The 27,998-nt window shown below is 37.9% G+C and overlaps 1 protein-coding gene across 2 annotated transcripts; it reads right to left on the minus strand.

The window, feature by feature from the left end:
- Window positions 1-27,998, minus strand: APOO (apolipoprotein O). Of its 2 annotated transcripts, none has more exons than XM_056506194.1 (9): window positions 27,927-27,998; window positions 23,922-24,029; window positions 21,563-21,682; window positions 18,905-18,959; window positions 17,749-17,844; window positions 15,636-15,727; window positions 10,554-10,661; window positions 3,115-3,210; window positions 1-224 (listed from the first exon to the last, which is right to left on the minus strand). In XM_056506194.1, the coding sequence occupies exons 1-8, from the start codon at window positions 27,933-27,935 to the stop codon at window positions 3,148-3,150; spliced, it is 651 nt and encodes a 216-aa protein (XP_056362169.1). In that variant the 5' UTR covers window positions 27,936-27,998; the 3' UTR covers window positions 1-224; window positions 3,115-3,147. The 2 variants fall into 2 exon arrangements, with proteins under 2 accessions (XP_056362169.1, XP_056362161.1); XM_056506186.1 differs by having other exon boundaries at window positions 1-321.

A 27,998-nucleotide genomic window follows, 5' to 3' on the forward strand; every position in this document is an offset into this window, starting at 1 on the left:
GACCATTTTCTGTAACTGGAATTTTATTTTATATATAAATAATAAAGAGACCGAGGGATTTTGAGACTTGCTACTTGCAATGTTGATCCTGCAATGGGACAAGCACGGGCAGACTTGAGTCCCACTGCAGAACAGAGGAAGAAGTCTCAAGACTGACCCAAAACATGTAGTGTCCTTTCACAGAAGCCATACCAGAAGCCTGAGCAGCAGATCATCAGACTGTCCTGAGGCAGAAGGCAGATTAGTCACATTCAAAATGGATTCAGATGGTTACAATCTTTTTCTTGAGAAATTGTTGCTCGTATCTATATTTTCACTCACCTATAACCAAAGAAAAGGGACAGAGGTTAAGGGGGAGAGGGAAGGAGGGAGAAAGTAGAATGAAATTTATCACAGGCCTTTTCTTTCCATTTTTAAAATGCAATCAAGACTTTTTTCTTTGATGTGGCAAATTGATCAAAATCTGTTTGAGGAACATTCTCAACACTTGCTTGCAGTAGAGATATTTAAATCTTCTGACATTAGAGCACTAATGATCATGTCTGTTCTAGAGGACTCGATTCTCATAGTTGAACTAAATGGAAAGACAAGAGAGATCACTTCAAACGACTAAACACCAACTGCAACCTTGTATAATACACCAACTTTCTCAAAAATGATTCTTTTAAATTCCCATCAAATGCATATTTTCTTAATCTTTCTCACTCTGGTGTAAGACTAGGGCAATTTAACTCAAATAAATGGACTTACATAAATATAGATCTGGAACAGAATGAAAATGAGATATCCTATCTTCATGGAAAAACACAAAACCCTGTCACTTCCGTGCAATTCCTAAACACAACAGCTGGATAAAATTAAAGCTTGCTTCTTCCACAGTGGGATGTGGTTTGAGCTGAAGTTTGCATATAATTTTTTATGACAAACGAACTATAATAAAGGAGGTGCAATGCTGCTGGTTTTTGGAATAGAGAAGTATGTTGTTGTCTTCAACCCAATATGATTTTGTCCTTGGCTGATCATTCACAGTTCAGAGACCCATGCTGTGGCAAATCATTAAGGAAATGAGACTGTCTTTATTTTAATAACCACATTCAACTAGGAATATTACCAACAGTTGAAAATGCAGTGAGACTTTCATGACTGATCTCATCCGAATAAAAAAATATGTGTCTTCAAAGATCACAGCAATGCTCTCCAACCTTTGGGATCACCCAAATCCAACAAAACATCTGGACTTGGGTATGGAGTTAAATGACTGGATTTGATTTCAAGCACAAGTAACAAACTGCCACCCCCGCAGAACAGCTGAACTTGATACTGAATTGAACTTTTACCATCTGGTTGCCCTAGGTCAAAAATCCAGCAGTTCCCTTCATGTGCCTCCTCCAGAAACAACATGAGGTGAAGCACATAGGTTTCAAAATAAGGAGCATCCAGATACTTCAAGCTCCTGGACAACTTATCTTCACTCTGTTAAAACCTTCCCCAAACAAAACGTGCCTGAAGCAAAAGGCTGACACTTCAAAAAGTGAATAAAGGCTTAACAGAAATTATATTCATAGCAAGAAATTCTGAAAGAAAATAAAACCTATTCATGGATTTCTGTTTGTGATGAACCTTGATATTTGTGCTGTGCCACAAACAAAAGTTGAGTTTTCTTGGTTTTTTATCATTTAGTAGCTCTGTCCTAATTGACAATAAGCACAATAATATTTCAGTGAATTTTGGAGAGGCTTTTTTCCTCTTGGTTTTTTGAGATTCTTTACACAAAAAAAAAATTTAAATCCTCCTACGATTTTTATAGTTTTTATTTTACATGACTATCTTACAAACCACTTGGAAAATATGTATTCTTGAAGACTTTATATTCATAGTTCTAAAGGGAAAGCTAAGGTGCTCAGTACATCAGCCAGTCAACAAGCTCCCATTGCTGTTGTGAGAATTAGCAATAGCAATTAAAAATGCTTTAAGAAAGTCAACATTAAAAGCTAGGTTTTCTTTTAAAGCTGCCCATGTAACAGTGGAATGCTGCTGCTCAGCAGATGGGTGCATTCCACATCTGCAAACATATGTGACTGATGCATGGAAAAAAAAAAATGATGCAGTTTGCCAGATCTGGACTCTATTTACACAGTTGACAGTAAGGAAAAAAAAAAGTTTCTGGTAAATGGAATACTGCATACAAAAATGACAGGCAGTCCTTATAATGCCAGGATTACTTTCTGATGAAAAGTAAGTTTTTAATATGATGCAAAAATAATATAGGGCAAAGAGAAGTAAGTAGAAAACATGTTCAGAAGATACATTCTTTATCAACTGATAACAGAGGGGACATTTGACATTTTGAGCTAAATGATGTCCAATTACATTCTAATTACTTGTAATAAGCCTCAAATACAGAGCAGTTTTTATCCTATGAAACCAAACCATCATAAAAAAGTCAAGAGGATGTTTTTGTTTTGCTTTTCTAGAAACTGTAACCATAGGACTTGCTTTAGTTTAGAACACAGCCCCGAGGCCAAGTCAGAACTGGTATCTCAACTGAGTTTCTGCCTTGGAGAGCCTGGAAAATGCTGCCTTCATTTTCTCCATCTTTTGTTCCCAACAGGAATCATTTGGGAACTGCATTAACATGAAAGGTCAGGCACATCATGAACTTTTACAGGCCGTAAGGCAGTGCTGTACCCTGGCACTCACAAATCTTTAGAGAAAACTTATCAGCAGGGAAGAGGTTTCTTCCCCCACCCTAATACTTGTACATGACAAAGAAGGCAAAGAGGTTTTTGGTATGGGAGGCAGAAATGGGAAGATGAAAATAAAAGGCTAAAACCAACCACCATCACAATCACAAGGCTTTCCTCAGTTAATTCAGAACTCTTCAAGCAGACATATATTTAATTGTTAAGCTCTATGGATGAATAATTTAGATTTCTTAACTTAAACAGTGTTAGGGAGCACATGTATTCTTGATAAATTTTAGGACAAATGAAATTAATGTGCACATTCTCCTAATCATTATGAAGAAAACTACAAGTCAAATTTGAAAATGTTCAGCTTTTCCAAATTACTCTGCTGCTTAGCCACAAATTATTCCCAGTCTTTATCCTTTACCTGTTTGACGCCAGGTGATGTAGCATTCTACTTCTACTTTTGCTCTTTATTTGAAGCAGCATGGACTCCCAGGGGCTTGTCACCCACTGCATCACCCTTGAGGAAGAAAAAATGTGCACAACATTTCAACTGAGGCAATCCATGATTAATGTTTTTACCAGAACAGAAACTCTCTTCAAAAGCTAAAACAAAAATATCTCACAAAATCCAGTGGTTCATGACTAATTCAGCATAATACACTCAAATACGACCCTCTACCAAATACTTTCTAGACTTTAGTCTTACAGTAGTTAGCCAAGCAATTAAAGGATTTGAAAGAACAAGTATTTTCAACAGAAGTGCTTTAATTGAATCATTTTGCCTGTATTAATAACAGAGGATGAATACCCACAGAGTAGCTCCTATTTTGCATTCTCTGAATCCTATGTAGATTTATACAATAGGCCTCTTTTAGCACATATCCTTTCAGAGGGTGTTCTCACACTTTCCCCAACATAAATGAGAGAAAGCAAAGAATGAGGAGAAGCTTGTTACAGGGTCTAGTCTATTTGCCAAGATGCTATAACAAACATGCATTTGATTACAGCTTTAAACAGATATCCATTAAAAATACTTAAAGGGCCACACACATGGCTTGGGGACTGAAGTACATACAAAGACAAGATGAAATGAGGATCTGTTCAGACTTATGAGGACCAGACAAAGGGGGAACCTAATTCCTATCCACAATTTCTTAATGGGCATTTACATATTTGGAAGACCCAGGTTCTTCTCAGAGGTTTACATCCAAAGACAGGGAGAAAAGGACAGAAGAGCATGGCAAATTTCTCTTAGATCAAAGGGCAAAAAATTATAAATGTACTACACCACAGAGAGAGAAGGTTTTCCAGAGAACTTTCTGTATCTCCACCCCTGGAAATATTCAGCACATGACTACATAAGGCCTGAAACACCAAATCTAATTTTGAAACTGTCTCTCTTTTGAACAGGGAGTTGGGTGAAATACTCAGAGGTGGCACCCACCCTCAATTGTTCTTAAATTCTACACATGGAAATTAAATGGCATTTCCTTTTTATTCTAGAAGGCTATTTTTACCAACATGACTTAAATAAAGAGATGACTGGTGACAGCCAACATGGCTTCACTAATGGCAAAATTCGGTGGCCTTTTATAGCAGGGTTACAGCAGTGTGGACAAAGGAAGAATGATGTCATCTATGACTTGTACAAAGCACTTGACACTGTCCTGCAGGACATCCTCACCTCTAAACTGGAGAGACAGTGATTTGATGGATGGCCCACTCAGCAGATAAGGAATTGGCTGGATGGTCACACTCAGAGCTGCAGTCTGAGTGGAGGCCAGTGACGAGTGGTGCTCCTCAGGGGTCAGTGCTGGGAGCAGTGCTGATATCTCTGTCAGCAAGGACAGGGCATCGAGGGCACCCTCAGCAAGTCTGCCAACAACACCAACTTGTGAGGTGCAGTCAACACGCTGCAGAATGTCATCCAGAGGGACAATGACAATGACAGGCTCCAGACGTGGGCCCATGCAAACCTTGTGAAGTTCAGCACAGCCAAGTGCAAGGTGCTGCACTGGGTCAGGACAATTCCAAGCACAAACACAGGCTGGGCAGAGGATGGATTAAGAAAAGCCTGGGGAGAAGGACTTGTTGATGAAAAGCTCAACTTGACCCAGCAATGTGCCCTTGCAGCCCGGAAACCAACCACGTCCTGGGCTGCTTCAAAAGGGCAGCAGGTCTGCTTCGCTCTTGAAGACCCACCAGGAGTGCTGTGTGCAGCTCTGGGGCCTGTGACATATGACAGATGTGGACTTGTTGGAGCAAGTCCAGAGGTGGCCATGGAGATGATCAGAGGGCTGAGCACCTCTTCTACAGAGACAGGCTGAGAGAGTTGGGATTGTTTAGCCTGCAAAAGAGCAGGTTTTGGGAAAACTTCTAGCAGCTTTCCAGTGCCTATAAAAGGGGGCTACAAGGGACCAGGAGAGGGACTTTTCAGAAGGGCCTGTAGCAACAGGACAAGGGGGAATGGCTTCAAACTGGAAGAGGACAGGTTTAGATTAGATATCAGGACGAAATTCTTTGCTGCGAGGGTGGTGGGGCACTGGCACAGGCTGTCCAAAGAAGTTGTTGATGTCCCATCCCTGGAAGTGTCCAAGGCCAGGATGGGTGGGGCTCTGAGCAACCTGGTCTAGTGGAAGGTGTCCCTGCAGTGGTTGGAACTAGACTGTCTTTAGGATCCCCTATCCCAAACCATTCTGTGATTCTATAATGCTAAATGTGACAGAAAATGTAGCAAAAGAAGCTAGAAGAGACTGGAAAATGTTTCAAAGAATGGGTCAAATTTTTATATTATCAATTAAACACAGTAAGGCACCAAGTCTGTGTGATCCTGCATATGCTGTGCTGGAGATATGGACTCAATATACCAAGATTCAATTATGAAGATATTTCTTAAATGTCTTATTCAAAAAATGCCTATCAAGACCTATAAAAGGTAATTCTTTCTTTCAAAAACCCATTTTGTTGTGATTACTACCCTGGATATTTCATAGTAGAGAAAATCACATCCACAAGCCACACCCATTTCAAAATAATAATCTACTCTGTAATTTGCCTGTACAGGAACTTTTAAGTTATGACATTTTACTAAAATTTACAGTGAATAATCTGACTAATGATGCCTCATGTCAGTTTACTCAATCCTGAACAAATGAACTAAAAATAAGCTACTCACAGAGAAGCCTGTGTTTTTCCAGTTTCTTGTTTTAACTTGTAAAAAGTAATTATTGTCTAGGTAAGCTGGTAAGCTTTTTTTTTTTTTTTTTTTTTCAAATGTACTGAGAGAAGAAAACAATCTAAAGTAACACACACACAGAGAAGAGAACAGGGATACTGCTAAATTCCTTTGTTTCTATGAGCTCAGGAGATCTCATCACAAGGCTTGCCTTCAGTAGAATGATTAACTCTGAGTTATTTAATTCAAGCCAATCCACAGATAGACTATCATTCTTCACACAAAGCAATTTGCTGAATTAGCAATTAAGTTTTTACTCCATCCATTGTATATGTCCCCTGTGTAAACAGTGAGCCTAAGTGAGACAACTCAAGCAGTAATGTGAGTTAGTCAGAAAAGGACTTCCTGTGGCACATAATTTTACAAAAAAGTGTCAAAGTCCTCTAGCACACTTAAAACCACGTCAGAAGCAAAAAATGTGTTTAGATCTATGACTCAGAAGACAGACTTCCTCTGTGCCAGGGTCCCCTCTCATAATCAGAAGCAGGCACATATTCAAGACGGTCTTTCCATTTTCTGGCTCAACACAACAACTGCATAATAAATCTGGGTGGCCAGAGGAGTTCACACATCAGAGCTCTATCCCACAGCAGAAGAGGAAATATTTTGCATTCTTGTGTTTCTGTTTCACGTGAAAGGTGACTGATAAGAAATATTCATAATGTATTCATTATCAAATGTTCAATACACTGAGATTCCTTGGAATTAAAAAAAAAAAAAATTATTCAAAACTAAAAATAACACTGGAACTAAGGGGACTGGATAGTTTCAGTACATGAGTGGTTAAAAAACATCCCAACTTAGCTCACACAGTATCTAACAGAGATACATGGAGATCTAAACCTTAAACAACAAACTTTGCAAAAAACCCACAATGGTTACTCTGAAAATTTTCTTTCCATAGAAAGAAAAACACCACAAAGCAAACTAGCTAAATGTCAAACCCCCAATAGTGTGGTGCCTCTTTCCCTTACATTACAGTCAAGCCAGGTGCAGCAGTTTCTGTTGCTACCTCAGAAGCCTTGCAGATCAGGCCCTTTTACACTAATCTTAGAAATTATAACTTCAAAAGTAGGTAAGATAGGCTTTTACTTTTATACTTATGGAAACTCTTGAAAGGGAAAGTCTGGCCATCAGAAAAAAAAACCAGCCACTGCAAAATTAAAAATTAAAACAAAGGCTTACCTGGGCTCACAGACTCAAAATTTACCTTCTGTCCTCTTTTGTTTGCAATGTATGGCTTGGAATAAAGAGAACATCATTGCCTTAACTTATTCATCCTCCCCCAGTTATCAGTAACAACTTCTCTTATTTAAGTTGATCTTGAACTTAATTATCACAAAAATACAAAGTACTTTCAAAAATGTTGAAATGCTGGCCAGAGAGAGATCAACTTTTTGCAGAGTTCATTCTTTCTGCCCATCCCATTTCTATCACATCTAAATTCCCCACTGCCCATACTAAGGATGCATTCCAAAAGAAGTAATATTTCTTACAAATTTCATACTATTTTTGTTCTAGCTACCAAACAATAAAAGGAGGGCATGTGACAGGAAACAGCTTTTTCTGCCAGAAGTAGATATTTTAGTTGAGATGACCAAACTTTTGCCTGCCTATTCAATACCTACCAAAGCCAAACCTGACTAGCATTTTTTGTTGAAAAAAGCTCTCTCAGGTGCTTATGTTATGTTTTAAAAGATGACCAAAATACATGTGACTTAAACACTCTCATAAAACAAAATCTAAGGTTTGTTATGGTGACAATCTGTGATGCTGAAGGTGAGCTGTCAAAACTCTGAGACCACAATTTTCAACAGAGCTTTCAGGTGAGGAAGGTTCTGGCCCACAATTTCCTTGACACTTGTTCTGAGCAAGTACAGGAGATCAGCCAAAGCTGAGCCATCTTTGCACCTGGAGACATTCTGTAACCAGCTAGCACTTAACAAAATACCCAGAGATTACCATAGAGATAGATTTTAAATATATATATATATATATATATATTACATGCATAATAAAAACATATGGGTTTAAAAACTGTATGTATCATATATTAGTATTGCTAAGTCATTGGTGGTGTCCATCAGCAATTTAGAAAACCAAATAATATGCCATTAAAGTTTCTCTCAGTCTCTGAAGCTGAGACAGAAATTAGTTTTCTGTGAGATCTCATTACTAGTTGGGCCAAAGTGAGAAACAGCAAACACCAGAAGAAAGGAACAAGAGCTGAAAGAAGGGTATATTTAGAGCTGTAGTGCTGTTCTAGTTTTACACAATATGGCCACTTCACTAAAAAGAAGATGTGCCCAATTCAGTATTGCTGGAAGAGAGAGAATCTAAAACTGTTAAAAATACAGCAAAAGTTTTGAATGGTATAGAGACAAAACAAAGTGAGAGCTAAGAAAATAAAATTATTTTTCTAAGTGCTTCAGTTTTAGCAGAGGGATTTTATCCTGACATCCTAAAGAGCTCCATCCTTCAATATAGTATTTAAAACATTTATCTGACTGACTTGCTGCATCGAGGGGCTGCAGCCACAGTGTTTTGAAATGTAGGCACAGAAGGTCCCAGAATTCATCTTTCTTGGCAGAACTCAGAATTCAGTTGATATGACCTCAATTTGGCACAGGATTTTGTTTCATAAAACTTTCAGAAAATTAACATACCACATTTATTTTAATGACATACTGCTACACAAACATGAAGTTATGCACAGCTGTGGTACCTATGACTATCAAATTATGAGCAACGTAACCAATTAACAGAAGCCAAGAAGAGCCACCCATATATTGCTTGAGTATTTGCAAGAATCCTTTGTGTAGCAACAGGAAAATGCTGGAGTAAATGTCACAAAAACAAAAATAATGTCTTTTGCTCTGGCATAGTTTCATGAAATGGGTTCCATCTGCTGCAACAACTCAAGAGTAATACTTAGACCTGTCTTCACTAGTTCAGGAATCTAGCTGCCTAGAATGACAATAAGAAATATGTATACAAAAGCAACCAAATTCTTTCATGAGGTTGTCCAATTAAGACAGAAGTCACAGAATTTATCCTAGAATGCTTTGCCAATTTTAGTATATGAGAGTTAAAAGCGTTTTCTTCCATGACACTTCTGTATGAGTAAAAGTCTCGAATAAAAAATGGAACTTAAATAGAAACTCTTCTGCTTGAACAGTTGATACTGATTTGGTGGTGCTAATAATCCATATGATTATTTCCATATGAAACAAACCTGAAATAAACCCCTCTCTACCCACCCAGATTCTCAACTATGTATTTCGTATGGTTTCACCAACCCAGGCCAAAGGAAGCTTCAGGGCAAACTTCTTCCATTAGAATCACTTCTCAGTCCCCATTCTAGACAAAAGCACGTGACTTTTTACAGCTGCTGTTCAGCTTCTCTGCACAACAGGGAGACAAGACCCTCTCTTCAGGAATTTCAGGGGACAAAGCACCACTAAGGCTATTTGCCTCAGTGGTAAGAGATCTCTGAACTTGGGAAATGCAAGCAGTTTCATCAAGTGATCAAGTACTGTTTCTTCATTTGAGTCACAGGGTTTCTGCACCTTGTCTAATCCATCAAGTTACACAGCAACAGTTCACACAGTATCTGAACAATGAGATGATCTTTTGAAGAACACTCATCAATAGGCATTTTGCTCCTTTGTGCAAGTTTTGGCAACTAAGGGGTGTGATTTAAAGATTCTGCAAGGAGGAGGAGAAGGAAGTGAGTTTACTTAGTGGTCTCTGCAATTCTGCATGCTGTTTATTTTTCTGCTGAGGTAGCAAGTGCTTGAATAAGCCTCATAGTAAGATGAAAGTGTCAAAAGTTTTTGCCTTCCAACAACAATCACGTGTACCCTCTTGAAACTTCAGCTATTTTTTACTAATGCTGTCTTCTGAAAATATTTGTCTTCTGAAATATTTTAACATTGCCCCTTTTTTGAGTTTCTTTTTGACAGCCTAGATTTTAGGAAAGGCACAGAACAATTAACTAGCCTTTGTTTATTCAAGTCATTCACTGAAGTGCCCTGTGCCAACACATCAGTGTATCCACTGATGAAAGTCTTCACCCTCAGAGGACTCAGCAACTGCCAGGACATGTGAGCATTTCCCCAACCCAGCCCTACCAAGGGAATTTGGTCCCATACCCAAGGTCTATCCAAGTGCAATTTTGCCTCCAAAACACCTCTCTCCCTGGCACAGTGAGTTTAGAAGTTAATTTAAAACCACAGAAGCTTCACATTACACACTTGAACTTTTATTTCTTTCAGCAGCAACTAAAAAGAACACCTAAAAATATTACAGGCTTTCCCTTGCACACGTTTAATCAACTTGCTCAGCTCTCCAGTCTCTCACACTGTGCTTCACTACATATATTTCCTAGAACTCTGTTTGCTTATCTGTATCAGATTATACTATAGGAAACTTCCAAATAGCATTTCTGAAAGTTTAACTTGAAGTAAGCCTAATGTTTTTCAACAGCTTAGAAAGAAAGAATGAAAAATTTCTCTTCAGAAATAAAGGCCAAGTCACAGTAGAAGAAAAGCACTGTTGTTTCTAAATTTTTTGTCTGAAAAGACAGTGGTAAATTCAGAAATCAAGTTCCTCAGAATTCTTACCTTATCACATTTTTCACCTGATTTCTTCTTCTTAGGATTATCCTTCCAAAGAGCTTCTACAGCAATATATCCTTGAAGACTCCAGTCATATAGCTGTGTGCCAGCAACCTTTGAAATAAAAGTTTTTAAAAAGCATGAACTTAATCATCTGGGGAATACTGCCTTGCTTTTTATTTAAGTGGAAAAAGTCTCAAAACACAAGATGTTTAACTCTTCCTGTTCAAGCTCACGATGTACAGCACTAATAAACAGTTTGGAAAATAATGTGAGATGAGAAATAAGAAAAAATAAGACGCTAAAAAACTGTCTGAAGGCTACCTGAATATAGACCTGTACAAACAGGAGTGGAATTACACTGCATGGAAACAATCCTGGTTTTCTTAGTATTTGACATTTAACATAATTAACATATGCAAAGTATTTATTAATCTGACCATACCCATTTCAAAGACCCTGCACAGTTCACAGTTCTGAAATTTGAGATTTTCTTCTTATTTATTTTTCAGAACTTGCTGACAGATGAGTGTAATGAATAACTAGCTGTCAACTCCCAAAACAGAACACAGCTAGGAAAAACTATATTTGCTATATTACACCAACAGCTATTTTATTACAGGGAAAAGCCCTAAGTCAAATAAACAGTACCCCTTGTCCCTTATGTGACATGGAATTGTAACATTCATAGCACCTTTTAAAACTAAAGAGTGTTAGGTTTTTATAGCTAGGCTCAGGTCTATGCTGACTTTCATATCATTATCTGTTTCTGTATGAAGAACAGCCAAAACGACAATTTGTCCAACTAAACAGCTATTAAACTAAAAAACTTAGGAAATCAAGAACTAAGAATGTATTTTCCTATCTTCTACAGCAGGCAAAGCCACAAAACGCAAAATGTGAGAACAGGGCAAGTATAAATGCTTCTGAAATAGTTTTCTGATGTTTCTGAAATAGTTTCTGAACTACATTTTTAGGTTTCTTCAAGTCTCCATCAACTCACTGTTCTCAGATTTCCTGATTTTTATGTGTGCAAAGAGGCCCAAGGAATTTCCCTTCTATGAACTTTTTGCATGGAGTTCAAGGGGAAGTGCAAATTTTCAGCATCCCTGTGCCAAGTGGTTCTGCTGCTGGGAACACATGGTGTGAAGAGCCACTTCCCCTTGTTTGTCTGATCTGTAATCAGCAAGACTGATTACACCAGTTACTACACAATGGTACAAGGATGTGCTTCTGGGCAGATACCATGTGCTTGCTACCTCATAAAAGAGGCTATTGAATAACTAGAATTAAAAGAAAACAAACCCAAATCAGCAACTATACTTCCAAGTCACAACTAAATCCAAAACATAAGCTGTCTTAAATAGAAAGTGTCCTTTTTATCACCATATCTGATCAATTTCTTTGGTTTAAACAAACCACCACTGGATGCACTCAATTTTCTCTATAGCTGAAAGTGATAAGGGTCATCAGAAAAAAGCACATCAAGTGAACCAGTTATATCTCCAAAACTGCCCAATTTAAATATTACAATTATAGACAGTTACTCTGCTTTTCAGTATCAGAAGTGTTCAATTCTCTAGCACTCCAACAAACTAGCTGGCTAATCTGAAAAGATAGTGGTCCCTTGTGCAAACAGTATAAGCCTACCAGGACTGAAAAATAATCACAATAAACAAAGTACTGGTTTTGTCTACAGTATTACTGGAGACACAGCTATCAACATAAAATGAGAAAAAACAACTCTGTCCGTAAGCTAATTTTTTGTTTCTGCTTAAAAATACTCCATTAAAATATTTAAAACCACACAAAATGTCTAACAGTACAAACCTAAAAATATTCTTATTATAGGAGTCATATGACCAAGTGATTTATGAATTGCATTAAATGAGAAACTGGTCATTCATGTCACTGGATTAAGTGGCTGCATCACAAGGTACAGCAACCCAGACAGTTTAGTCTGCCAAAACCAACCAGTGTTTCACCAGGGCACAAACCTCCCAAGAGCCAGACCCACAGACACTTGCACAGTTGAAAAATACAGTTCTAGGCAGACTGGAAAAGCAAGGTCAACACACTAAAATACCATCATTGTTGAGTGCAGCACTGTAAGTGGGTTTGTATGCTAAAGTTTGAACAAACAAGTTCAAAAGTCAGACTGAGTGGTTCTCAGTAGGGATTCTGAGTGTTTGAGGTGACCATGGGCCACCAACACCCATACTGGGCTACTGGGGTAGCACCAGCGGCCTCCAAGGCCTAATGTGTCATACAACACCATGTGCATTACTGACTATACTGGATGTTACACAGAATTACACAAATGGAATTCTGTTACACAGAATTAACTGGATGTTACACAGAATTCTTTAGTTTCATGCTGAGAAACTAAACTGAGAATCCACTGTTTTTCCTGCACTGACACTGTTAACAAAGCAGTCAAAGGTGCCATTTCATGAGCATTCAGCAGCGAACATGGATTCAGTGACCCCGACTCCTGCTTTCCAAGTGAGTTCCTGGAATCATGTCCTGCCCTCAGCTGTGCCAGCACAGCTCTTTATGCCTTATGGACTGAACTGAGCAAGGGACAAGGTATAGGTTCAAAAGACATAGAAATAAATAATGTAGTTTGCTGTCAAAGAAAAAAAACTCGCATATTGGGAAGCTTTTTTTCCTTTGAAGAGAATGAAAGCATACAAAGTACTTTAGTAAATTTGAAAGGTTCTAATAACAAAGGACAAAATTTAATTCTAATGATAGAGTGATTTAAATAACTGCATAATGGAAAGTTCTTTCCAGATGAAAGATAAGCCACAATAAATACAAAATATTTACAGTATATTATGATTAGCTGGAAAGCAATACCATTTAAAAACACTAAGTAGGTTCCACCAGAATAAAATAAGCTTTAGCATTCAGTTCCCCCACCACATATACAGTCTAATCTTTTGTACAAAGTTATTAAAAATATAGTAATACTGGCAGTGAGAAAATAAATTCCTTACAAATTTATGATTTATTAGAATTTGTGATCTATTATTTATTAGATTATTTACTAAAGCAGGGGAAAAATATTAGCTTATGAATTTCTTTCATCTTCAGTTAGATGATTGGTGTCTGAAAACTGCCTGTCACCAATGATGAATTCTGTTGTTACAACTTCACCTAGGAATTCATACATCTTAATTAAAGAAAAATTCTTACTTCCAGATGAATTAAGTGTTGGACCTCAACTAAAAATACTATTTGCTCTGTTTATTTCCAATACTCCATTGAAAAGTCTTAAATGAAAGTGAGACAGAAACAAAGCCCCCACAAATTAAAAAAAACAGAAACAATACAACACCCAGTAAAGGGAATTATACAACTGTACAAAAGCAAAAGCAGTGATGACATACTTAAGTGTGGAAAAAAAGAGAACATAATATAAAAAATAAATTTATATTCCAGAATATTTTCTATATTGTTTCAATAACTTGGCAAGTGAGCTTTATACTGCAGGCAGTCCTTTCTAGGTTTACACACACTTCTTGAAAGGCCTATGAAACATTTAAAATTAAAGAATAGGAAGAAAGTGTTTCCAATTCCATGTTAAAGCCTAAAAATTACAGATGGTAAGATATGATATATTTCAAACTTTGCTTTTTTAGAAGAAAAGCACAAGATAGATTAGAGGAACTAAAACAGTATCTAGGATATTACTCTCCCCACAGAAGTTTCCAAATTCATACCTCTACTGTCCGGACCAAGTCAACAAAGCTAAACCCATTCCAATCTCCTATCAGATTTTTCATTACAGTCAAACTAAGAACTGTGAATTAATCAAAGAGCAATCATGCACTTCAAAGTTCTCATAAAATAAACTAAGTATTGTGAAGCTGTTAGCACCAAATCCATAGTTAAGCCTGAACTGAGCTTCTTTAAAAACAGTAACATCAGTTTGAACAGTGTTCAATCACTTCCCAGTTCACTGTTCAGAAGACAAGTAGAATTTTAATACACAGTTTCCAACAGAAATGTCTAAGCTTCTTAAATTTTGATGGGTTTTTTCCCTGCCACTTGCATAATTTTCACTCTCTGAGAGTAAGTCAACCGAATTATCTGTATTTAGAGCATCTGAATCCTGGAAGCTGTAAAAAAAGATTCCATCAAAGACCAGAGTACCACCATGCTGACAGAGTTCAAACTCAGCAGTTTTCACTCTCCCTAAGTCAGTGGACCTTTCAGTTTTCAAAGAACATCATATGCTCTTGAGAATATCATATTCCTATTCTGACATCTCAGGATTATTCTCAAGTGGCCAGTAACTAGATAGCAAATTTACCAAAGGCTGAAATATAAAGGATTTCTGAAAGATGCAAGTATGCACAACACTGTGAGTGGTTAAAAGCTGGATTTGAAACACAATGTGGTGGAGAACTGAGGAATCTGCCAGTACCACTAAGTCTGGACAGCAAGGAACATGATCTAACACCAGTAAGGGTTATAAGCAACTCTGTGGTCTCTTTAGTTCTTTCCCTCACAGGAAACTTGTTTAAGCAACTGCAATTTAACATATTTCTTGCATGCCTGAAACAACAAATCCATAAATAGGGAAGGCATCCTGTAAGTTTGCAGCAGAATTCTTACTCTGTTCCAGAATGTGCATGATATCTTTCTTAAAGTTCCAACCAAAAAAAAGCAGAAAATGTCAATAATATTTATCTCAAAATGTTACGATGAGTTGTCTATAGAAACTCTTTGTTTTTTTCTTTCAAACACTGTTTTCACTTGCTCACAAGGTATTTCATGTTTCCTTACTATTTTAAGTAAACACACAAACTGTACTCACTTAGCATATTTATGTTAATTTAGTGGTACATGAGGTTAGATATTGAAAGGAAATTATGTTCCTCTAACTAAAGACACTACTGCAGATGTTAGAAAAAAAGTCACTAAAAGGAACGTCTGATTATCTTTCAGCCCAAACTGCATCTGCTTTGACAAAATAACCATAATTTAGTTAATTGCCACTGACATCACTTTTAAACACAGACGACCAGTTAATCTGAAGCTAAGAGGCAACAATCAAAGAAAGGTATCATCACTGACCTTTGCAATATCAACCGCTTGCTGAGGGTAATACATGGAGGTACCAACACCCATGAGAACTGCAGGATACACCAACTTCTTTATTTTTGAGCCTGTTTTGTAACAAAAAAAATTAAAAACCACAAACCACTTTTAGAGTGTATGTTAAGCAAGTTAGCTGAATGACCCCAACATTTTATTTATAAACAATTTTCTTAAATACATTTTATTGTATTTTCTCTTCCATCCTACCAGTTTCTAAAGAAATAATCACTCTGATCAGTAGAGGCCCTCCTAATAGTTTGCTAAACTTTGTAAGCTTCACTGAGATCATATCATAGATGGATTGTGCATGTAAAATCCTTTGGACACAAACTGCTGACCAAGTCTGGGACTAGGCCTGGACACATCTAGGCTCCTCTGAGTAGGAGTCTAGAAATGAAGGAGGTTGTCTCCGAATTCTGTGACTGAAGTGGATGATCCTCCCCAGACAGGTCTGTCTGATCCTGTCCTCTATGCAGTACCTGATCAAGTGTGCCTTGCCACCAAATCCTTTCAAATCTTTGCTTTATATCAATAAACACATTGCTGCTGCTCTCTTACAAGTGAAGTGCATCACTCCATCTGCAACACGAGTTAAAACTAATTCTCTCTAATGGCATTTTAAACCAAGCTGGATGACTGCACAGGAGTCACATGATTAAACTTTGAATACCATATCCTCTACCAAGTGAGCAGCTATGCATATTCAAGTGTTATGATTGGACCTGGAGGATTTTATCTGTACCTTTCAAGAGGGCAATTTCTCCACAAAGACACAGAGAGGGAGGAATAAAATAAAGATGACTTTTGGTAGTATCAAAATTAAGAGGCACTTCCTTCTATGGTTTGAATGCTTTCTGGAAATAACAGTCATATTTTAAACTATTACCAGAAAAAAAAAAAAGGTCTTAAAATCATGGCTCCCATTCTAAAAGATTCACGAATTTACCATTTTAGTATGAGATATGTTTATTTTCATTACACTTAGGATCGTCTAGTCTTTCAATTCCAGTCTCAAGATGAATGATGCATTAGGGTTTAGCCTTTATATTTTTCAGATCATGTACTGCTTTAGTGTGTAACTCACTTCCCCCTCTTCCCTCATTTTGCTACAGTCCTAAGTGATGGAAGCTGATCTCATTCATGATCACAGCAACTGAGATGCAGGAATTTGAAGAAAAAGGACTTCAAACAGGGAAGTTACCTTGATTTCATTTAAAAAAAAATACACTAGGGGAAAAAAAAAAGTACTGCTTTCACCAGCTTCACTGGAAAATTCAATATTTTGAGGTGCACTTCTAATTTCTACAAAGCCAAGCACATACTTCAATTAATTCAATAGATTCAGGCCCCACAAAGGTTTATTTTTGTCTAAAACATGTCCTCACTGGTATTTAAATTCTACAGCTTTTAAATTATGTTACCTACATTTCACTGCATTAAGAATATCTCAACATAAGCACAAAACACTTCTTCACACTTAACATTTCTTGACTAATGCTTCTTTTTATGAAAGCATGAACATTTCTTCAATCAGTGTGATGAAATTAACTGCATCATTTTTCTGTAGTGCAAAATGTGCAGGTATTTATAGTACACCAAGAGTTCACAAGTCTATTTGCTGAATCACCATCTGCAGTAGCTCTGCCCATGGACACACAGTCCTTTGAAAAAAATCGAATATACAGCTAATTGGACACATATCATAGGTCAGGAACACCTTTTATTCTACCATAATTCATTCCTTTGTTCTTTTCTACAGTAATGTATGTGATCAAGAACTTCAAAAATTAAAAGTATTTTTAGGCTAAAAGATACCAAAGTCCTTTGCCTTTTGTTAAACTAAAATACTACTGGGAAATAATGGAAGACTAGATTTTAGTAACAAATACAGCACAAATAAAACAAAAATTGTTGGTTGTTAAACATCTTTTTCATGAATTTTCTTTATAATTGGAGGAAAAATGCAGAAACACGCTTGTACAGTTAATTCAGATCTCCTTGTCACAATTAAAAATTAGTACGCTAACACTCAGAGAAAAATTACTTATCCAGAATCATAATACAACCAGTTGAAATGGTTTCCACTTACCTCTAGCAAGAAACAATCCAATAATTCCAGCAAAACTTATCACACCAAGTCTTGGATAAAATCCAGCAGGCGGTTTCTGGAGAAATTCATAGCCCTCTGAAAAGAAGCCAGAACAAAGTGCTTTAATGTAATGTGAAAGAGTTTTTGTGATAAGGAGTCATCAATACACACTGGCAATTATTACAAAACACAAAGAGTTATCAAAACACATTTAACTATCATGAGCATTTTAGATATGCTGGCAAAAAATTCAAAGCCTTTGAGATCTTCTCTAGTGACACATGAATGAAACTGAATATTGTATTGTATTCACCAATTTTCACAGGAGCTTTGCCTCTGCTCCTGGGCCATCTGTTTTGTTTTGCTCTTTTGCATCTCAATCATATCTTTTTCAAATTAGTGATAAAAACCTTTGCAAACTGGAATTTTACAGTTACACATTAACAATAACTAGTTTCAGTAAAATATTGTACAAAAACCAATCACTGAACAATGGAAAAACACAGCAAAACCAAAGTGCACTCTAAGATGGGAGTCTGGTGGGGGAATGGAAAACTATGGAAAATCTTCCATGCCAACGAGTTCAAAAGACTGAAACTTGTAAGTTTAAAGAAAAGAGGTGCAGTATCTGAAATGGGCTCTACATAGAATCCTTGCTCAGTCCTGGTAAGCCCAAGTATGAAAGGATGCTCCCAAAAATAAAAACAAATTTATATTATTTTGGATTAATTAAAAAATTTTAGGAGTTCCATGGAAGCAAACCAAAATGAAACAGCTAAACATTACAAACAAAAGACCTAATGTTTGCAACAAGTAATAAACTTCACAGGAGGTTTCAGCTACTAAACTGGGTCAAGCAAATACTGCTGGCTGGGAATAAATTGTGAGGGTTTTTCCCCTTCTCTTCCTGCATAACTAATTTTTAGTGACACTAAAAAACATAAATGCTGGTCTCGGATTCCAATTGTTTAAGTGAGTGAGTGAGTCGTAAGTGAGCCACAAAGGAAATTCAAACAGATACACAGTGGAAATAGAGTAGTCTTAAATGCATTAGAAATTATACATACATTGATGCTTAATGGAATTCCCTTTAAACTGAAGATACAGTACAGTTCTGCATTTTTAATTGCTAGTTAAGAAAACTAAGCTGATTTACCTCTACCATGCTCAACAGCTTTTTCTAACTTGGGCATAGCTTTGGCATAAAGATCCTAAAAAAAAGAGAGAACAAGGGTAAATAGATACCAAGTAAGTAAAATATTAACTATAGACTGTAACTGACCTGACAAAGGAGAAAAAAAAAAACAAGAAAGAAAAAAGTGATGGGAACCTAAAATAACTCATTTATTCCCATTTCCACCCTTCACTTACAGGGCTGTGTTTGCTCAATGTTACATTTAGCATAACTTACAGATTCTTCTCAAAGGAGTCTTTGGACAGAGATAAAATACAATACTTCACAACACAGACGTCAATCTCAGTAATTTACTGAGATCAGGCAACTGAAACTCAGAATTATCTTTGGTTTCTCAGTGTATGCAGGTATTCCAAAAATACCTGAGATGATGCAAAGATGTACAACACTGCAATAAACTCCTTTCTCACACTTTGCAGGGGTATGTGACTCATTCTGCAAGGTAATAAATTCCATTTTCCAGGAGACTGTCTTAGATTACCAAGACTGCATTTTGAAGTGATTTGGAAAATTTGTGTCCATAGATGTCCAAAGTAAATCAAAGACACTACATCAACCCCACAGACCAGTTTTAGATTTTTTTTCGGACTGAGAATATTCAGGAAAAAAATAATGCAGCCTGCATTTTATCAAATTTTTTTTTAAAATCTCAACAAAAAGAACCCTGCTAATTGTTATTTACACTAATAATACTTCAGAGAGACAGTGTAAGGCTGTCTATAAATGAGGGAACAAATTCATAAATATATATGCCCAAAGCTAAAGCAGAGAATAGTGTTGCATCTGTGCAGAAGTGAAAGCATTTGTTTAGGATACTGTATGGGGATATCTTTAGAACTTTCATCTCCTCACTAGCAAGAGTGATGTAAAAAAACCCACCTGTCATGAAAATAAAAGAGTGTTAGCATGTGACACACAACATAACTTTAAATGGCTGTTGGGCTTTTTAAAAGCCAATTTAAGAAGAACTTGCTTTAAAGACCCCAGAAACTAAGTCTGATCATCTGTTACAACTGAAATATAACTGGCTCATTTCTACATCTGAGTTTTGAGCTGCATTTCCACTACAGTTAAGTAATTTTGGAAAAGTAAAATGGATATACAAACATAGCCAATTTAATTCTGAGTATCCTGGGTTATCTGCTTGATTTTAAAGACAACTGGGACACACCTAAATATTTTCTTCAACATAGCAGGGATGGGCAGGGGGTGTAAAACCAAAGCTATCTCTGACTACAGTTAAGCAAGGTTGCACCAAACCCATAAAGTTTACATGCCCACTTCATAAAATGAGTCAGTAAACCACTGCCAGGAAATGGCTTGCTGCGTGTGAGCAGAAGAGCACATCTTATGTCAATGATCAGACAGACAAAAAAATTAAAACAATAGGATGGCAACAGGTCAGGAAGACATCAAGCAAGGTTAAAGGCTAACCTCATCTCCAATTTCACTGCCCAGTTAGGGTTACCACAGGCAACCAAAAAAACCCATGTGTTCATGGGAGGCCAGAAAAATCCTGTGGAAAACCAACCTTCCCCTTCCCAGTTGCAGCCAGTGCTCCTGCTGGTGGCACTTCACAAACACTAGACTGAGTAACTCTGAACAAATGTTTCAGTCCTGTTTAAGGTAGCACCACACTGAACTTCCAGACAGAAAGGACACCCTAAACTGAACAGCCAGGCTTTCCATGAAGAGCTGGGCAAGCAGCTAGCAGCTTAAGAGGCTTCACAACAGGCAGAGGGCAAAGTAGAGAATCACCTACACTTGTCAAGAGACAACCACAGGGGAAAGATGCCCTCACTTCAAAAGTAAGCCTCAACATTTCCTGGGCAGGAAAGGACAAAAAAAACTATCCTGGGTCACTGCAATCTACTACCAACAATTTAGGCCTTGATTACAAAAATCTTGGTTTTACTTTCTGCTACAGAGCCTATTTTTGTATTTAATGACTATTTACTCTAAACATACTACCTAATAAAATACATATGAGAAAGTTTTCGGGGAAAGGTCCGGAGATTAGGTTTTCCACACTACTGAGTGGCCTGGGATTTTCTTTCTTCCAGAGAGCTGTACTTCTTCCCTCAACATTCCAGTTCAGCAAATACTGACTTAATTTTTGCTAAGCTGTGTTTTGTCACAGTTGCAGCAAGGGCAACTTGGTTTTGCTGCTCCAAAACACACTGCTTGATAATTTAAGGCCTCCTTCAGCATGAAAACTGCAAGTATCACTCTATTATCTTCCTCGGCCACAGAACAGTGCCAAATCCAGGTATCCCTACCCTACTTAAGCCTAAAGTTCACTTCAGAAAACAATTCTACGCTTTAGTTAATTTTAATTCTTTTAGAAGGAGAAACCCTAAATCCAGGGTTTAGTTCAGCAAATTGGTATAAAGACACAACTGGTTCTGTAGGAGAAGGGGGTAAACATTATGACCTGAACTTCGGAAAATTTTAAGCAATGCAGAAAACTTTCAGTGATGTCACATTTCTGAAAAACGCTTTTACAGCTATCAACTTTTACTTTGCTGCTGCCTAATTCCAACTCAGAAAAAACAAACCACAATCCCAGCTGGGGCTTTACCCCTGAACCACCAGCAGCTGCAATACAAACCATTATACCTGACACCAGGCTGTATATGGCTCCATAACCTGCCGTAAATGGGAAACCCCCTCTTCCAAGTCCGTTTTGGGATTCTCCACATATTTAGTCTCACGAGCTGGGGAGGAGTACAGTGACAGCTGTGAATATTAGCAAACAAGATGTTATAAACAAAGGTGTAATTGTGTAAGTAGGTCTTCAGGGCATGAACAGTCTAAGCAGAGAACACCTAACACTGTGCTTACTACATAAACAATGCATAATAAAAATTCACAGCTGAGACAACCATTATGAGCAAAGTTTAATTATACAGCACATAATTATGATGAAGATGACTTCTAACTGCTAACAATTCATTCATAGCTGCTATATGACCCAAGTCACAAGTTATAAATTAATATTAAACTAGTTTAATAAGAATACACAACATAATTGTGAAAAATGTTTCTCACCTTAATCAGCACTTCTGGTTCCCAGTTAACATACTGAATGTACTAGAAATCACAGTCAATCATTTTCTATATTTGCACAAGCCATCATTAAAGAGCCTAAGCAGCTTCTAACAAAGGCAACATCCAATACAAATGTGCCTGTTTGTTACTGAGCAGGAAAATGGTACAACCTTTGGTCATTAACCACATGGCACCCTGGCACTGAGCAAAGAGGAATTGTAACGAGCAATGGGCATCCTCACATAATAGATGCTAAACCACCCTGTTTAAGACTTAGAATCTACTACAATTACCTAAGCATATTTGAAACTGTATCCATCAAAAAAGAGAGACCTGAGTTTGTACTGTTGAAGATGAACAGCAAAGTTCAGAGATCAAAACAAAACCTATTAAAATTTCTAGCAGTTTTTATGCTACACAGATGTTTAGTATAAAGAGCTCATATTTTACACTATATTTATACTCCATTTAGTAGTTTATTATAAACTGATTACAAGTTTGCTGCATTAAAATGTAGCTAGCTCTCTTTTCATGATCAGCTGGAAAAGAACTGTGTCTCTGTCATTATCAAAAAAGCTGCTAACCATAAAATTACATCAAATGCACCCAATAATGTGATAACCTGTACAGCTGGATTTCCCATAACACTTTGAAAGACAAGGATTTTCCGTCTCACTTCCCTAGGAAGCCTGGTCATCCCTGGCAATCATAGTCACAAGCTGAACTTTGATCCTGTTGGACAACCTAACAGCAATGTCTGGCACAAGGCCAGAAGCCTTGGAGATAAGGAAATTCCCATATATTTTATGAAACTAGACAGCTGACACAGTAGAGATCCAAACTAACACCCTGTGAATGGCAAGAAAGACAGCCAAAACTCCATGGCTTGCACATTCTGCTGTGCTGGAGTTGATGGCAAGCCCATTACTCAGCTCACATGAACTCCAGGCTGCTGCCTCACGACTGACTCAGGCCAGCAGAGGCTGGGCACGATGGCCCAGCTGAGGCACCCAGTCCAGGAGCCCCCTGCAACTACAGCTCCTCTCACCCTGCACAAGGGAGCTGCCCAGCCAAAACACCTACACCAGTCTGATTCAGTTCCAGTGCTTACGGCACAACACTTTAGCTTGGGTTGAAGTACTCAAAATTTTTAAACAACTGCATGCTCCCATGCATATAAAACTGGATTTAATTATGAACTATTTTTTTTTTTAGTGTTGGAACTTTTAAAAGCCTGTGCAACAATGCTGGTGACTCTACAGTTTGACAGGGCATTTTAAGGCTCTAGTTATAACCAAGACATTTGTAACATCTTAAAGAAATTAAAACATAACAGGTATTTATTACCACTACCTATTGTATTTATTGTTGCTTAGGTCTGAATACTGTGAAGAAAGGAAAACTGATGAAATTTTGTAGGTTATTTATGGTGGATTCTAAGTACTGCCAGACAAGAATCCTGATCATAAAAAATAGACTATTTTTAGAAATAAAATTCTTATTTGCTGTTTTAGTGGAGAACATAAATGAATTTTTATTAGAATTTACCAACAGTACTTACAGCAAAAATTAAGTGGTATTATCTGGATAAAAAGCAAGAAAATTATTTTGGATTTGAAAGATAACCATAAGTAAATCTACAAACATGAAAATGTAATTTCTGAATGAAGAACAGAAAGAAGGCTTTAATGTAGGAAAAAGTTCTTACACACAAGTAGGCCTGGCACTATTAAGTGAAGAACATCAAATGCAATGCCCACGTAAAAACAAAACTATACAGATGTCTCTGTTGTGGAAAACTGAGAAGCAAATTTAAAGGCATGAATACAAAAGGTGACGAGGTGTACCTAACTGCTTTCATATATCAAAACACAATGTTTCCAGAATTCTTTAGATAGAAGAGTACTAAGACTCTAAACACACTTACCTCTTCAATTTTCAGCAACTCCTTTTTGCAAGCCTTCTCTGAAGAAGCAGCATAAACCTGGACAGAGAGCAAGCTCAGGCTGACAGGGGTGGCCCCCAGCCGAATTACCTGGAAACATTACAGGAAGACAAGCACATCATTACGTGCAAACAAAATGGCAATGTGTTTGAGCACACCCAGGTAGACAATGTTTGTGGCCCTCTACATGGTAAAAGGTGATACATTAAGATGCTTGGAAATTAGAAGAAAAGAGGGTCAGCAGTACACAATCGAATGCTCTCACACACTCAAATAGCAACATCTAAATCACCCACATGGCAATTGGAAAAGCCTAAGGCTAGAAGCAGTAGTAATAAATGCTAATCTCATCAGCCTTCTTCTCAAAAAAAAAAAAAAATCTTGTTTCCTCTCATTTAAAATAATTTTAAAACTTACTCAGTTTAAATAGCAAGATTATATTTATATTTTAAACAAATTTGTGAATGCCCATAATATCTCAATTTTCCACAGTTAGTACCAAGAAGTTCAGTTTTATTTCTACTTAATATCTACATCTAGATTTAGGAAAACGATGAGACCTACAGCTATAAATACCAGAACAAAATCAATATTTTCTAAGAATTTTAGAAATGTCTCCCACTTTTCTGTGAGAAACGTTAATTACTTGACTATTTTTAATTCTTTAAATTCAATCCAATCATGGAACATAACCACCATGAGTAAGGTGGATATAATTCTTCAAATATTCAGGACCTACGTGAAACTTAATTTCTTAATGGGAAACTCTGCTTCAACTTAAAAAACAGAAGAGAAAAATTTTTAGTTTCACAGTAGATCAAGAATGCCCAGAGAGCATTTTCCAGCAAATACACATCTTGATTAACAGCAAAGTATAACTCCAGAAATGTCAGTTGAAATGGGAAAGCTTTCAATGTCCCATACTCCTGCTACTGCTCAGGGACATGTGCAGAGTTACAACTGCCTGTGTTTTGCTGGATCAGGTTACAGCACGAGTGGATGGAACACCAAACTGGAGGTGTCTGGCTCCTCTCCAGCACTGGCTCCCAGGAGTCCTGCTGCTCACCTTGCCCTAGCTTTGGTGGCCGGATGCTTCCACCGTGAGGCAATTCACCTCGCCAATTTGGCAAAAGATTAATCCTGAAAGAGAAGTGGAGAGCTTTGTGCAGGCTTAGCAAATGGAACCCTTCCATGAAACAGCCTGACAAGCACCAGAGGAACGGTGTGGGCCAGGGGAGAGGGCATGAGAAAGGAGGAGGCAGCAAGGCCTCCTCCTTTTCACAAATAGCAGGGTCTGCTGCATTGACCTAGCTGCTTGTGAGGCTGAAGCCGTGGCCAAGGCATATCTCCTTCATGCTGTGATGGTGGTAACTGGCCCAGCCACGGCACAATTGCTCTTTCTGTCTGTAGCAGAACTATTAGAAAATAGCTTTAAAATTATCCAGACCACATCACCTTATTGGAGGTAGTCAAGCATTTGCAGCTTAAGTTTCTTCCACTGCTTTGCAGGTGGAATGTTTATTAAATATAACCAAGGGACTCCCCAAATTAAAAATTAGATGATATAGTTGTCAAACTTCCTGAAAATGTTTGTTTAAGTGTAGAGAAACAGCACACAAGAACTAGGTCACAGGATTACTTTTCTGGAAGACGTAAGGGACCTGATGGGTCAAAAGGTATGGAAAAACTTGCTTAAAATGGAAGTTTTTCCTTGTCTGAATTTATGGACTAATTACTAAATCACTATAAATGAAACACCACAGTGACTGGATCAGCTGTTTCACAGCCAAGGAAAGACAAGGATAATCTTTAATAATGTTTGCTTAAACACTCTTCACGTACTTCCATTAGCCAGGACAAAAACAAATGCTACTAACCATTAACAGCTGTAGAGTTTAGTTCGTCAATCTTTCCTTTTTTCTCTGCAAAATTGTTTTGTCACTGAAAAGGCAAAAATCTACATGCATTTTCATTCTGAAATATGTTTTCAAATAGTAAATTTATAAATGATGCTAAGTGTCACCAGCAGAAACAGCAAAACCAAATGCTTTATATATTTGAGATTTTTATATAAAGACACAAACAGCAGAGCACAAGACTGGAAGCACCTGGGTTTCACAAAACAGTACCAGTGATCACAGAACTACTCAGACTGAAAATGTCAACTGTTTGTATTATCAAGATACTGAAGTGCAGACATTTTCCACTGGTTTTACTTTTTAATAAAATTAAACTAACCTCTGAAACTGCGAGTTAAATTTCTTCTTAAATGTGCTGTTCAAGTCATACTGCAAAGGTTCCCTACATCAGCTACCTCACGGGACAGACAGAACTCCAGCTGAAATACTGCATATTTGCACACACAGAACTATTTATTTGGGAATATGAAAGATCAACTGCTGTACTTTTTGTTTCCAAAACTCCCTTTAGGATCTCATTTTTGAATTACATACTAACCACATATTAATAAAACAACTGCTTCAGTAAAACATTTTGACTGATTGAGCTGTGTTTTTAGCCTGCCAGTCTTACAGCCACTCAGTCAGTATCAGAAAAGCACAGCTGACATTCTTTTCTATTGGCAATGCTCTGCAGTTATTCTAAGCAAAAAATATACATTTACTCCTCTCTAGCTGAAGAATTCAACTTTATCTTTAGAAACCAGATAGGAAAATCATGAGCACACTTTTGAGAAGGCTGATACTGGTCCAAATGTATGAAACCATTTCATTTTTTCTCTTCTTTTTCTATTCTTCCTCCTACTTCTCAACCCAAACAATAAAAACACAAAAACAAAATGAAAACTCTTCAACACAACTGTCCCTGAAGCACAAATATCCTGGACAAAAAGCCACCTTCCCCTTTGGCTCTTGGAGGCATAACATGAGGTTGGCCTGAATCCTCAGTGGCTGTATAAAAGTTCTAATATTACGCATAATGCATAAATGCACAGTTCACATATAACATATATAACCCCTCTAATGACAACCCAGCATCAACTATGGAATTCCCCATGATTCTGAGCACAGAATTCCAACATTAAGGCACAAAAAGGAATATGTGACAGGAGAAGAGTAAGTGAGAGCCCAGCACATCAGTACAACAGACTCACAGAACTGTCAGGGTTGGAAGGGGCTTCTGGAGATTATCCAGCCCAACGCCCAGCCAAGGCAGGGTCACCTGGGGCAGGTGACACAGAAACATGCCCAGGGAGGTGACTTTGAATGTCTCCAGAGAGACTCCACGACCCGGCAGCTGTTCCAGTGCTCTGCAACCCTCAACGTAAAGTCCTTCCTCACGTTGAGATGGAACTTCTTGTGTTTCAATTAAATATTAGTATTTAGTATACCCAGTATATTGATATCTAGATATATTACCAGTATTTCACACAGAAAATGGTACCAAGGAAAATGAGTGTCAAGAATCGAGCATCACCAGGTTTTGGTGTTTTTTTTTTTTTTAAACGAGCAGCCGTAACAAGGATCCGACTGGTACACAGAGCTTGCTCTTAACCTGATGGGATCTGGGGCTGCTCTGACCAGGGGCAAAGACCTCTGAGACAGCGAGAGCCGGACCGTGCTCCTCGCAGGTTTCACTGACAACCTTCACGCACCAAGAGAGACTTTTCAAGATCGAATTGACACTTTCAAGCGACAACTGCACGAACCCAAACTCTGCGGTAACACAGCTCCGCGCTGCTGGAGGCAATTTCAAAATAAGCAACTGTAAAGAAGGAACGTGATCTGCACGCACGAAACCAAACTCCGCGGTACACAGCTGGGCGCGGATGCACCCCAGCAGCAATCTTAGCTAAGGAATGCGTCTCTTCTCATGCAACACGGAGGCACGCGGTTCAGAAGCGCTAAAAGGAGCGATTAAGCAGCCGCAAGGAGAGCAGAGCTAAGCGCCTGCAAAGAGTTAAAAGCAGAACGGAGCGGGACAGCCCCGAGCGCTGCGGGCCCGGCCCCGGCGCGGACCCCTCCTCACCTTGAACATGGCGGCGCCGGGCGCGCGGCGACGGGGCGATGGCGTCACCGCGGCGTGACGTCACGCGGTGGC

The sequence above is a fragment of the Oenanthe melanoleuca genome, chromosome 1, assembly GCF_029582105.1.
Source record: "Oenanthe melanoleuca isolate GR-GAL-2019-014 chromosome 1, OMel1.0, whole genome shotgun sequence".
In the NCBI taxonomy this organism is placed as follows: domain Eukaryota; kingdom Metazoa; phylum Chordata; class Aves; order Passeriformes; family Muscicapidae; genus Oenanthe; species Oenanthe melanoleuca.

Bases quoted from the DNA above. Each gene is read 5' to 3' on its own strand.
- APOO (XM_056506194.1), bottom strand. The intron at 21,683-23,921 runs GTAAGTGTGTTT...TAATATTCACAG, and splicing joins AGTTGCTGAAAATTGAAGAG to CTGTCACTGTACTCCTCCCC. The intron at 3,211-10,553 runs GTAAGAATTCTG...TTCTTCCTCAAG, and splicing joins CAGGTGAAAAATGTGATAAG to GGTGATGCAGTGGGTGACAA.